Source organism: Amblyomma americanum, chromosome 2, assembly GCF_052857255.1.
Source record: "Amblyomma americanum isolate KBUSLIRL-KWMA chromosome 2, ASM5285725v1, whole genome shotgun sequence".
NCBI classification, from domain to species: Eukaryota; Metazoa; Arthropoda; class Arachnida; order Ixodida; family Ixodidae; genus Amblyomma; species Amblyomma americanum.
Window position 1 is genome coordinate 67,936,959 of NC_135498.1, and position 13,727 is coordinate 67,950,685.

General features: G+C 47.1%; 2 protein-coding genes across 2 annotated transcripts in view; one reads left to right on the forward strand and one right to left on the reverse strand.

Annotated features, from left to right (window-relative positions):
* Nucleotides 1-244: 244 nt before the first annotated feature.
* On the reverse strand, nt 245-10,719 carry Spase12 (Signal peptidase complex subunit Spase12). Its single transcript, XM_077654556.1, has 4 exons — nt 10,562-10,719; nt 10,378-10,437; nt 9,733-9,819; nt 245-463 (listed from the first exon to the last, which is right to left on the reverse strand). Exons 1-4 carry the CDS (start codon nt 10,613-10,615, stop codon nt 356-358), a joined length of 309 nt encoding a protein of 102 aa, XP_077510682.1. The 5' UTR covers nt 10,616-10,719; the 3' UTR covers nt 245-355.
* A 2,177-nt stretch (nt 10,720-12,896) lies between these two features.
* pcm (5'-3' exoribonuclease pacman) overlaps nt 12,897-13,727 on the forward strand; it is a 79,136-nt gene continuing 78,305 nt past the window's right edge. The window contains exon 1 of the mRNA XM_077654557.1: nt 12,897-13,112. Within this exon, the coding sequence (XP_077510683.1) occupies nt 13,038-13,112 (75 nt within the window). The 5' untranslated portion in view covers nt 12,897-13,037. The remainder of the gene's footprint in view (nt 13,113-13,727) is intronic.

A 13,727-nucleotide genomic window follows, 5' to 3' on the forward strand; every position in this document is an offset into this window, starting at 1 on the left:
TCTTCTTTAAACTGAAAAAATGTCAACTGGACATGCATATTCTGATCCGTTGTGAAAGCACTCTGCCGACACATTTGTCTGTTTGGAAATCCAACAAAAGTGAGATGGAATTCAGTGGCTTTCTGTCATCTCACAGCTTTACAACCATGTTCAAACCAGAGTTTTAGGCCATACATGATTGTTGAGTTCGAGGATTCTTAAACTAAGAAACAAGGACTGGCCACTTACCCATGATTTAAGAAAGGACAGTTTTCGTAGACTTTATTACAAGAAATAAGCAATTTGTACCCTCCTCCATTAGTATTAGAGAACACCCTTTACAAAAAAAAACAGCACAAATGTCCCTGCAAGAGGCCTATTTCTTTTTCTTGCTGGATTTGCTGGATGAGGAGCCGGCTTCATCTCGAACTTTCTGCCATGGAAGTGGGTGCTTGCGATACAATGGCCAGGGAGGTAGTGTGAGCTGCAAGAGGACAATACCTCACTCTTGAATAAAAGAAAGCATGTTTCATGAGGTATCACACAAGACAAGATAGCCCAACTTTCGGTTCTATGCCAGTGATGAAAAGAAAAGAACACCTTACACTAAACCTATACCTGATCCGGTGTATCAATTTGCAAAGACAAGAGTGCTGTCAAAGTTTCACATCTGAGCTGCCTAACTAAGGTTCAGAAAGTAATTTCAAAATAAAATGCACGCAATTTAACCATGCAAGTGTCAAACAGGTATTTTCATTTCTGTCATGTAAGCATGTCATCAAACAACCAATCTGTATATTGCACTACAAGAAATGCAGATGAATTTTCAACATAACGTGAAACATGATGAATCTGCACGTTGCGACTAGGGGCTGGCTGCATGCCATGATACTGGTGTGGCCTTCTTATTTTCTGCACTTTTGATGCCTTTTACACTCAGCACTACACAACTCTCAAAGATCTGCTTCAAGCCACAAAGAGTTTTGCTTAAAGGGAAGCTGAAATGGTTTTTTGAGAATTTGAGGTTACTGAAGAATTCGAACTAGGAAGCTTCTAGGTACATTAGCATTTAAAATAGTGATGAAATCATCGATTAAAACCACGACAATGTTCAGGTTTCTCTTCAGTACATTGGAGAATGCGGGGAAACTCGTAGTGACATAACTGTCGCCGAAATTTTAGATGTCCGCTGTCTTCGCCTTCATGCTACTGTGCATCGTCCGACGCTGTCAAACAATGCTTCGTGAGCTTCACCTTCGATGGCATTGGTTTTCCTCCATGAAACAACTGTTTCTTCGCTGGAAATGTAGCGCCGTCATACATGACGTCATTAGCGGGGCCTCTACCCGTCCCTGTGCACTGCAGAAAAGCCTGATTGTTAATGCTGCTTTATTCATTGATAATGCCACCATATCAAATGCTAGCTCAAAACGATTTCGCAGGCTTTTCCAGCATGTTTCACACATTCAACCCTTTTAAACTCATCTAATTCCAAAACCGCTTCAGCTGCCCTTTAAGCCTTCTGATTTCCAAGTGCTTGTCAGCTCTTGCAAGTTAATTCATGAGACACAGCCAATGAACTTGCTAACTACAAAATCACCATTGCTCATTATGGAGACAGACTCAGGTGAGCTGCCATGACAACTGAACTATAACGTTAATTTTTTCTCCCAACACAACCTTGTTACTGAAGAAATCTAAATACTTGACAGCACTGAGAGGCAATTTGGGCGTGTAGACTTGCAGTGCCTTTAACAAAATAGTAGCAAGGGTGTGACATTCCCGTAGAGCCAATGGGGACGATTTTGAAATGCGACGGTGGCGGTGCCTGGGAGTTGGCGGTAAAAACATAAATTGCTCAAAACTTTGCTCGCTATGCTTGCGCCGGTCGCTGTCGTCTGCTGCCACTGCGCTGCAGCGTTGCCCGCGGCGGCACTGGCGGCGCAGACGCGTTGTGTCATTGACTCCAGCCGCGTTTGCTGCCAGATACCAGGATCGCTGCAATCGTTCCGACCGTGGCGACACTTATGGCGCGGACGCGCAACTTGCAACATGCCACAGCACTGATAGTAGTACAAGCCACTACGAGGTTCTAGCATAACAGCATCTTTAACAGTACAATAAATGTATTCAAAGCATGTTTTCATTAGTAATATTTTTGAGGATCCTGCAAAGTTACCTTCCAGGAAAGCCTCATCACACGGCTTCCAGTAAATTCATAAGTGATTCACGGGATAAAAAATGACCTCGTATCTTTTCTAGTATGATACTAACTATTGCAAACACTATGAAATGGAACATAATAAAAAAGTGACACAGATAGCTTCAAGAAAAACCTTTCATGATCCTGTGAAGTCACATCTGATAGAAATAGAAGCAAGATAATCCAATCCTGACAGTCATTACTCCCCTGCCAAAGATAGCTCTCCACACATATAATGCAGAAGAAACAAATACCACTGTGCTTTTACTTTGATTGTAGAGAGCAGTTCTTTCCCAATGCTAGGCCCTCAATAAAAAATGAAGTTTAATTCGTTAAATAGTGCAGCCCTCAAAATTCCTTTCTTCCTGTGCTTGCTGCAAAGCTTTCAATGAGAATGCTCCCATAAGATGTTCAGCACTGAAACGCAACTCCGCCTTGACGGCATGTGAAAGCTTTTATGTTGCTGATCAACAGAGTGCATTAAGGTTCAAGATTTTCAATACACAAGGCTGCCCTTAAATGCCTATGCTCAGAGATATATCTCCTGCCCTTACTAGATGCCCACTGAAGAGAGTGAAGACGATCGCTGAGCAAGCCGTCGAGACTGAAGATGCGTCCCACAGATGAGTGAATAAATGGCACATATTTTGAGGATTCAAAGGTTGTGGTTGTAAAAAGAGAAAGGAAAAGCCACGTGCATGCATCGAGTGGTGAGGCCAAATGTTAATGAAACCACACTGCACTAAAGAGCTAGAAAGGCTGTACTGTGAAGCAGCACTGCTGAATAGCTACCTTTGATGGCAGAAAGCAAACCAGCTTACACAAAGTTTTCCAATGGCCATTCAGACTTCGTACTGATAAATTAAGTAACACTGACCAGGTGATAGTTTTTAGACCACTGGGATTATGTGAAAAATGCTTAGTGTTTGACAGGAGCATATTCCAGCTAAGGTAGCTGAACACCAATTAATGGCTGCAGAGCTGCTTGACATGAAGTAGTCATACCAATCACCAAATAGGGGGTTATAAGGAATAAGTGCTCAAAGCTTTCGGAAGAAGCCACAAAAATATAAATCTACACTGCATCCTGTAGCATACCAGAAGATGCAATGGTCCTGTATGTTATGAAAAATTCCTGGCTGTTGTTACGTTTGGAGACGCCAATATGCCAAGATTATTCAAGCCACTGAGAAGCATCAACCGACAGAGGCTTCAAAGGGCCGTCGACGTGGTTGCAGCGCCACGAGTGCAGGTGGTGGCGTCTACGACCCCCCCCCCCCCCCCCCCCCTCCTGCTGTTTACGGGGTGAAACGGCCGACCGCTGCCTGAGAACGGCTTTGGTGAACCTGTCGTTTGTTCTAAACACCGGACCCACCCGGGACATCTTTATCCCGGAGGGGACGGCTGGGGAGCCGGCGAGCGGCGGGGTTGCAAATGAGCCGTGGCAAATGCGGCCGTGTTTGACTAAGCCAACGTCACCGGAATCCTCAAGCTTCGAAAACAACTTCGTCTTAGACTGTGCTTTTCCTTACACGTGGAACCTTCTGCAAACTGCAGTGGCAACCTTTAGTTCCCACGCTACCGCTGTGAAGTGCAGGTGACTGACCTTCAACGCTGACATGGGACCCCCTTCGGGCTATTCATCACTGCTGCCTGGAGAGCGCGGACCATAACTTGCCAGAAGTGGCAAGAGTGTGTTGTTGGGGCCGTCCTGGAAGGCGGACCCTAAAGACTGGACATGTGATCGACGTCACAGTGATTGGACGCATTTTTAATGAACTAAATTCCCCAACTAAGGACCTGAGGACAGGGGACCCTATTTAAGCAGTGATCTGGCGTGTGATCGCCAGCTCCCGATTCACTCTTTCGAACTATTTAAAAATGTAAATAAACCTTTTCAGTCTCTTCTCCACCTCAAAGACCCTCTCATCTCTTCGTCACCCAACAACAGCAGTCTCCCGATCCGGAACCCGGGGACACCGACCTTGGCGAGAGACGGCACAGGCGAACCAGGGGCCCGCACTTAACAACTGGGTGGCAGCGGTGGGATCGACGCGTAATCCCCCAACACCGGTGGCCTGCTACGGGGTTGGAGCCTCACCTCTAACAACTGGTGGCAGCGGTGGGATCGAAGCGCAATTCCCCAACACCGGTGGCCTGCTATGGGGTTGGAACCCCACATCTAACAACTGGTGGCAGCGGTGGGATCGAAGCGCAATCCCCCAACACCGGTGGTCTGCTATCGGGACAGAAGCCTCACACCTAACAACTGGTTGGCAGCGGTTGGATCGACCATGCGGCGTGGTGTTGCTTCCGTGGGTGAGTGCTTGAACTTTGCTTGAGATTCGCCAGGCTTCACTTGTTTGGGTTAATACTTTGAACTGCTGGGAATCGAGGGAAGTTGACCAGTGAGTCTGAGTGCGTGTAGCTCACGTCAACAGTTCTTCAGCAAAGTCAAGGCTCAGAGCAGCAAACATGGACCTAATGAAGTTGCTAAGGTCAGATTTGCTGTCATTGTGTTAAGAGTTGGGTGTAGATGTAGGGGTTAAGATCAATAAGACGGACATTTGCAAATTGCTCTTGGAAACCGCCGAGGAAAGAATAATTAGCGATATGTGGGAACTCCTCAAAGCAGAGCGAAAGAAAAAGGAAGATGAGCGGAGAAACATAGAGGAACAAAGGCTAGCGGCAGAGAAAAAGGAGCGGGAGCTCAGAAGGTTACATCTCATGTATGAGCTAAAGAAACTGGATGATGAGATCTCGAGAGGCAAGACTCCAGAGAAAGCGAGTCAGGCTGGATCGTTCCAGTTGGACAGACGTGACGACGTAAAACAGTATTGTGAAACAGCGCATAACCTGCATGAATATTGTGGAGCTGTGTGTCGAAACACAGTATCAAAAACCACGCTGAGACAGAGGACGAAAGCTCCATTGCAGACGAGCAGGGCGTTTCAAAGGTAAGCGCTCAGGCCGATAAGCGGGCGGTGGAGGACTGCCTTCAGGAAAGCGAACTGCCCAACTCGGAGGCAGCGGAAGGTACGTCTGTCAGCAGTGGGGAGCTGACACTGACCTGCGAAGGCAAAGCGGCCAGTTTGCAATTGGAGGAAGGTCTCCGAGGTGCCTCTGAAAAACTCGATCAAGCTAGTTGCGATCAGGAGACACAAACAGAAGTGTCTAGGCGTAAAAAAAGGAAGAGGGCACGGACCAAGAAAAAACGGTTGAGATGCCAAGCCCTAAATCCAGGGGCGCAGACAGGTGCTAACGTTAGCAGAGATAAAAGTGCGGCAGAAGGGAAAGAAAAGCCTTCCCGCATTGGGCCTTGTAAGCTTGCAGCTAAAGTTACTGGTCAGGCGGCACGCGCAGGGGCTTCTAAAGGTGACCGCAGTAACAGAAAGAGAAAAGCGCATCTTGCAAGCAGGACGGGAGCGAGTTTTTGCAGAGGGCATTGGCTTACGGGACGACGCAGACCACCGCGACCTGACAGAAAGGCGGTCAGGAAGAAAGGAAATCTGCCCAAAAGATCAGAAGGCGCTAGATCGCGGGACACCCGGCGCATGCGAGCGCAGGGGTCGAGCACCAGAGACCGCGCACGCAGGCATGTTCAGCGCGCACTCTAGTGAAGGATGTGTCCTGCACTTTCCGCACTGTATTCGAGGAAGCGCGCAGGCCGAAAGGGTAGGCGGGCTTGCTTGGGGCGAGAACAGAGTAGCATCTCGCGCTGGTCGCGGTCCGGCGCCCGGAATCGGTTATCGGCACTGCGTGGGCTACCGGGGCCTTTTGAGCGAGTCGAGGGGCCATGGAGATGACAGTAGCGATCAGGAATGTCTTTTTTCAGTTGCCCTTTGTCACGAGTTGGCAGCAGTACAATCAGTCAGAGCGCGACCCCGGCGGGCGCGGCTGAGAGCCTAATCCTTTCGACGCGGGGGTGGTGGACCATGTTTCACCCGCGTAGCCATTCGAAGTAGCTGTTTTTTTTTTATTATTCCTCTTTCATTTGTGTGCGTGTAAAATCGGGGAAGGAAATGCTACTTTGTTTTAGGTTAAAAATTTGGATTCGATCAAGTGTTACTGCTTTCTTAAAACTTAAATAAAGGTGATTGTGCCATTGAGTTAGAAAGGACCTGTCAATGTGGGATGGTACCAAGTGATAAAGGCACTCACAGGAGTGCAGCGAACACAGTTCCTGAACAGACGATGAGCTCTTTGCGTAGGTAGAACCGCTGAGAGCTAGCAAGTTTTTTTTTTGCGTTTGAAAATTTCGCACAGGTTTGCTTTTATATATTTAGTACATTCAGACATGTAAGACTTGGTCGAGATACCAAGTGCTTTTCGCTGCTTAACAGCAGTGTTGCTAATGTCAGGCGAAGGCAAAGAAAGCATGTGTATTTGTGCCCATTTGAGTACTTGTGTTTAGCGGCGCTAGGTTGGCTAGCCGATTTTGGTATTCAAAGATTAAGCGAATTAAGTGAGGCTACAGAATTCTGTGGAGAACAGCTGTAGCGGCTTTCTGTACAGGTGATGGTGACGAGGCGCATGACTGTGAGTTTAAGAGAAGTCTCTCACCAGTACGGGAAGGAGTAAGGATTGAGATGCGCATTCCCATCTTTACGAGTTCAACTTGAACAGTTGATTATTAGACTCGAGCGTCAAGCTTCTTTGAAAAAAAAAGCCAGTGGATTAATTTGAGCGTGGGCCAAATTTTAGCAATCTATCGGTATTCTGGTTGTATAAGGGAATCAAAGCTTTGATTGATAAGGAATAGAGTTTCTAATCAAATTTGTACGCTTTGACACACCACCGCGTATTGTACAACTTGGAAGTCTGTCTTTGGCGACATCAGATGAGACGCGGACGCTTTCTTGACCCTACATTCGGGCACAATTGAGGCGGCAATTTGTTTGTTTATTCTAGTTTTGCTTCCACATTTTCCAACCCTCTTCAAGCCGTGTACGGCGAATCGGGCCTTGGCAGCAAATTTGGCAGACATAGAAGCTGGTCTTAGTAGCCGAGATTATTGCTGTCAGCTACAAAATTTTGTGCTTACGTTTATATTGACAATGCAGTAGTATTGCATAACAGCCTGGCGGCTCTCGGGTGAATTTCGTGCACTGCCTGGGGAGTGGCGCCATGTTGAGTGGCTGGTTTCGACTAATGCCTCCATTGTCCGAGGTTTAGGACTCTACTCTGTGCTTGCAGACAAGATGAAGAAGGGCCTCCCACGCTACAACTCATCTCTCCTCGACCAATGATTGTGTCCACTGGCCGTTCGAGATTGTCCTGGCCGCGGAGGAGCTGTTACGTTTGGAGACGCCAACATGCCAAGAATATTCAAGCCACTGAGAACCATCAATCGACAGAGGCTTCAAAGGGCCGTCGACGTGGTTGCAGCGCCACGAGTGCAGGTGGTGGCGTCTACAAGGGTCCTTCCCCCCCACCCTCCCCTGCTGTTTACGGGGTGAAACAGCCGTCCGCTGCCTGAGAATGGCTTTGGTGAACCTGTCGTTTGTTCTAAACACCGGACCCACCCGGGACATCTTTATCCCGGAGGGGACGGCTGGGGAGCCGGCGAGCGGCGAGGCTGCAAATGAGCCGTGGCAAATGCGGCCGTGTTTGACTAAGCCAACGTCGGCGGAATCCTCATGCTTCGAAAACAACTTCGTCTTAGACTGTGCTTTTCCTTACACGTGGAACTTTCTGCAAACTGCAGTGGCAACCTTTAGTTCCCACGCTACCGCTGTGAAGTGCAGGTGACTGACCTTCGACGCTGCCATGGGACCCCCTTCGGGCTATTCATCACTGCTGCCTGGAGAGCGCGGACCATAACTTGCCAGAAGTGGCAAGAGTGTGTTGTTGGGGCCATCCTGGAAGGCGGACCCTAAAGACTGGACACGTGATCGACGTCCCAGTGATTGGACGCATTTTTAATGAACTAAATTCCCCAACTAAGGACCTGGGGACAGGGGACCCTATTTAAGCAGCGATCTGGCGTGTGATCGCCAGCAACCGATTCACTCTTTCGAACTATTTAAAAATGTAAATAAACCCTTTCAGCCTCTTCTCCACCTCGAAGACCCTCTCATCTCTTCGTCACCCCACAACAGCAGTCTCCCGATCCGGATCCCGGGGCCCGCACTTAACAACTGGTGGCAGCGGTGGGATCGAAGCGCAATCCCCCAACACCGGGGGCCTGCTACGGGACAGAAGCCCCACACCTAACACTGTATGGAGGCTACTCTTGGCAGCTTGCACTACCAAAGATGCCATGCAAAAATTTGTAAAAACTAATGCAGCAAAGAGCTAGAACACTGTGCATAACAGCCACAACGCTAAGCTTTTTTGCAGCGCTAATGACACAATCAGCATCATGAAGAGGTACTTTTGGAGGTCTGCCATTAACACCCAATCCCTCAAAGGAACACATGAAAGGCTCTACCACACAAAATCATGTGCCTATCCAAGAGTGACCAGGAACAATTTTAGGGCACAGAATCCGGGGAAAACGAAGGATGAACAAGTTAAAACTGCTCCCGAACGTGATATCATTTACATGCAGAGCAAGCAGACATCTTTTCAGCCGTGTCCAAGCTAGCAGTGTAAAGTGTCTTTTTTCGTGTTGAAGAAAGCTATTGCGCTCACAATGTAGTCGCCAGGCCGACAATGTAAGCTACACGTGCAGCATAATGAGGTTATTATTACTTCCTTGCCACACATACTTTTTTCAAGCACTGTATGGTACTGAAAAACCCTGAAACTTCAATTTCCTTTGCACGTCGCAACGTGATAAAAATGACGCTGCTCACTCATGTCTGCCATTAAACACGGCCGCACAACAGCACCACTCAGCACAGATTCTCATTTCTTTCTCACAGTCCTTTTACAGTACTCCTGTGGCTGACAAACAACACAATAAAGTTTGCTGCTGGCATGTAAGGGAGTGCACAGGACAGGCCCTTCATATTCCCTAGGCATTGTGAAATGCAGGCCAGACATTTGAAATAATTAGCCTAATAAAACCAGGCCTCTTTCACTTATTTGTCCTTTCTTTTTAGTTCTGTGAGACTGATTCAGACAGAAAAGGGCTGCAATGAAGCATTTTTGCCAAAGAAGGCAAGCACTGAGCTTGGCCTTTATAGGTGACAAAGGCAATGGAAGTAGCCTTGAATGTACAACTGAAACTGCCACTGATTAATTAATTACTAATGACGATATTAAGAGAGAAGGCAGGCTCCATCTATTGGAGACAACTTGCACACTCTGCACTGTCGATTCAAGATTCAAGTTTTATTGCAGGGTGCCGGCAAATAAAGGCTGCCCATGGTAAACCCAGACTGCAGGAACATCAGCACATCTGAACTTCCATTCTTAAACAAATGTTATGAAATCCAAATCGCCAGGTTGATGCTTCAAGAACTTTCCTTTCATTCTCGCAATGCAGCACACTGAAGTGGGAATTCAGAGCCATAAGGTACACTAGTGAGCAAGGACGTCATGGCATAGACCCACAGACCTGGCAGTTCCCACCAGTAGCAGGACACGACCAAACTACTTACCAGGCATGAAATGACGAATCCAACTCCAAGGCTGATCACAGTGTAGGAAAACTGTTGCACGATGTACCCCCAAACGAGCCCCGCTGCCTGTAAAAAAAATTAAATGCTGCTTTACATGGTGCCAGTATGGCTGAAACATTTCCTCAGCACACATCAAGAATCCTGTCCGGCACTAAACCTCATCGTGCAAAAAATAATCTACCTGGTTGACACACTATACTTAGAAATATAGTGCAGCTTAGAGAACGTTTGCATATTTAAGCAGCTCATTTGTCACATCTTCCTGAGCAGCACGATTGCTTTACTTTCTAGCACGAATACTCCGAGCATCACGAAAGCACTTCAGAGGCCGTCACAGCAGCAACACACTAAACGCTAACGTTCAGCACTACATTCACAAGACCGAATAGTGTTTTTTTTTACTTTAGTTCTCGCGAACGCGCAGGGTAACCCGAAAACCTCGCGAGCGCTAAGCTGAACAGCACTGTATTGCAATGCCGAACTGAACAACAAAATAACAATAACACCGATTTCTTGAGCCACTTGTTCAGCTTCTGCTGTGCAACTAAATCAAAACGGCCACGTCTGCGTCCGGCATATTACGCACGCGAAAGTAAAACCACAAATGCACTAACTGCGACTTACCGCAAATACAACTATAACCACTTGAAATATCTTCTCCGCCACCTTCTGCCCCTCGAAATCCTGGGAGACGAAACAAACGCGTGCACAATCAACAACACAGCAGTGACCGGTAACATCACAACCAGCCGCCGGCTTCGCAAGTGGGAACCTAGCAGTCGCATATGCGGGGAGCATGCGTGCATACCATGTATGTGGGAATGCTGTCCAGGAACGGCGTTACGAATGGTATGTCTATCATGATTGTAGTGATGGTATTAATCGTAAAAATAAATTATACACCGCTGAGTACTGCAACAACCAAATCGCACACGTAGCCTTCCGCCAATCTCTTCGCAGGGCGAGCAAGCAACGCTGATCTGATCTTACAGGCACGCAGAAAAAAAATTTGCCATAAACTGTTAACAAAAGCACAACTAACTAAACCAGCCAAATTTTGTGTTTTAATTTTATATTTTAAAATTAAAATGTTGCATTTTAGTTTTACATAGTCATTCATTTAAGCAATGCCTTCTGAAGAACATGCCTGAAGCGTCAAAGGTTTTTCTGCCCGCCGTAGAGCGCGTCCGCCGTATGACGGCGCTGTCAGATTACCCTCTAGCAGACGGCACGCAAGCAGCACATAGTTTTCTTGTGACTGCCGTTGCAGCAAAAAGTATGCCTTCTGGTGCGCTGTTTCTTATATCATTTGTGTGGTGTGTTTAGCGTTACCGTTTGACTAGTGACGCGTCGATGACTGCAGTTGCTGGAGGGAGCAGCGAGTGAAACTGCGTTGTTGTTGAGTTCCGTTTTGCACGTCCAGTCAGCCAAACAAGAAGCCTGGCGTTTCGTTCCATTAAATTCCTGCCGACTTAGAACTCCAGGAAAGGTGGCTCAAGGATATTCGAAGAAAAAACTGGCAGCCAAACACAACATTAAATTATTCTGCAGTTTGTAGCTTGCATTTCCAGCCAAAAAATTGCTACTGTAGACAGTTTGACTGCCCAAGTACCAAAATAGGAGTGGAATCTTTTACCCGACGTCAGCGCTCCTAAGAGTGTTACAGGGCCTCAAGAAGTTCGTCGATACCATGCTCAAATACCGAACGCATCTTCAAAGGCCACTGAACAGATGCTTGCTCTACAACTAGTGTGAATAAAATCGCGGGTTTGCCTGTCCTGACCTGTGAGAACAAGGATAGCGGCCACATGGAAGCACTACTCAGTATTATCTGCAAGAAGTTAATCAAACCGTTGCTAACAAACCATGCACTGGGCATAACATACATTTGCAAGAACGCAGTTGCGAAGATGTACAACAAGAAACCTCTTTCCCGAAAATTCTCGAAACTACAGTGAGAAACGATTTCCGCCGCCTTCATCGTACCGACGCATGCCATTTTTTCTTGTAAGTGCGCACGTGTCTGTGCCTTCAAGCGCAGTTTTTTTTAAATATTCACAAGTCGCTCGGCATGTCTAATACTCCCCTTGTTCCAGTTGTCATTTCATCAACGCACGTGCTTGTAATTTGGAGAAACCCGGTCAGTCAGGCCTGCTGTGTTGCTCCCAAAGTCACTGTGCGCGTGTGCATCACACAGGAATCTAGTGAGCTGTGTTTCTTGCGGAAAGAATAGAGAAGAGGGGCATGGCTTTATTTGAAATTTGTCAACTTATTCGAGGAGGTACCGTTCGGCGAAAGCTCGTCGGAAGAATGACCAGAAACAGCGCAGGCTGGGCCTTCCAAGACCTGCTTCACCCGATCGAAACATCTCTCGCAGTGCTCCGCAGCAAGATTGTAATAGACGCGCGCTTCGCAAAGTTCGAAGTACATTAAATATGAGGGATGTGCTTCATGCGGGCCAACGACTCCCCAGGCAGGTTACCGCGACGTCTCCGGCTTCCATCCATTGAGCGCCATGCGATCCTCCTTTCCCACGGGTCACCTGGATACAGTTGAGAGCTCAGATAATTCCGGACTTCCTCCTGTCCTTATTCTATCTTATGAATTATTTTCCCTTTTTGTTTGTCGGAAGTAGTTATTGATTCCTTGCCATAATTGGAAGCAGTACAATATAGAACCATGCATCATGCAGTGTAAATACTTATTTTGCGGCATTTCTAGCCAGTTCAAGCACTTGTTGCTATATGGATGTTTCTAACATGTTTTTTTTTCTGATTATGCAGCAGACAAAAGGTCCTAACGGCATGATAGAAGGGCGTGCAGAGCACGCTTTAAGATTTCGAAATCGAAACTAATGATCCTCTTTCAGTATTATGTGGAAGTCAGCTCAGACTTCTTAAGCATTTGCTGCACTGACACATTCAAAAGCACGTTTTTTGTCATCAACAAAATTAGTTGTTGCTCAAAGCCCGAAAAAAGGATGAAACAGCACATGATCGGGCGCCGCGTAAAACAGTCTCCCAGCCATTGAAACCGAAATTGAGGGTCATCTTTTAGCGTTACCTAGCGGCCAGTCTGCGCAATGTCGAGGCGATCTCGGGGCCCATTGAAATCGAGGACGCTTCAGGCATGTTCTTCAGGAGTCATTGATGTTCTTCAGGAGTGTTGTTGAAAAGTAGGACCGCAGTCACTTAGCATCTTTCTGCCAAAATTGCCGAAGTTGTCCGAGATTATTGGCCCACATGACTGGTTAAATTACTAGGTAATCTATCTAGGATTCAGAAATGGGGGTTCCCAAGTTTTACCGATGGATCAGCGAGCGCTACCCCTGCCTGAGCACAGTTGTCAAAGAATATCAGGTAGGTTTCATGTTGCGACGGGGTAACTCAACCGTCGAGACGCAATTCGTATAATGTTTTGCTGAGCCGATCGTTTTCGCTCTATGTCGCTGTCGAACGCAGTGAGCTCGCTGCTTGAAATGGACTTGGCAGTTGTGTACCATGCCCATGTATTAATGTTGGTTCGTTCACTTCCTCTCGTGAAGTACCGTATTGAGCCGATTCTCTCGCACGCGCTACCTGAGACGCACCTAGCTCCGGGCATTATCGGCGCATTTGGGTGTTGCGTACAAAGTTTCTACCGATTGTAAATAAAATAGGCAGCCTTAATGTCCCCGCTATTGACTGCCCTTTTAGAATTGATGGTGTCGAGCGAAAAGAACACGTCAACCGGAGTCCTGTCAAATCGTATCGCCGTGCACCCAACTCATCAAATCTCATAGAAGTAAAAGGCCAGCGACAAATGTACTTGATTAGTAGACCTTTTCACCAGGTGAAGAATGAGTCCCACCACTCGCTTGGAATTTTAAAAGGAAACATTGGTCTTTTAGCAGAAAGAGCGTGTGCCTTTGCACATCGATCCTGGCTGTAGTACATCGTTGTCATTTATGGGTGTAGTGCTTGTCAGTAATCATC

Excerpts from the sequence above, each read along its gene's own strand:
- Spase12 (XM_077654556.1), bottom strand. The coding sequence starts at position 10,615 with ATGATAGACATACCATTCGTAACGCCGTTCCTGGACAGCATTCCCACA. Across the intron at positions 10,438-10,561 it reads ACAGCATTCCCACATACATG|GATTTCGAGGGGCAGAAGGT; the intron begins GTATGCACGCAT and ends TTCGTCTCCCAG. Across the intron at positions 464-9,732 it reads GATTCGTCATTTCATGCCTG|CTCACACTACCTCCCTGGCC; the intron begins GTAAGTAGTTTG and ends GTCCTCTTGCAG.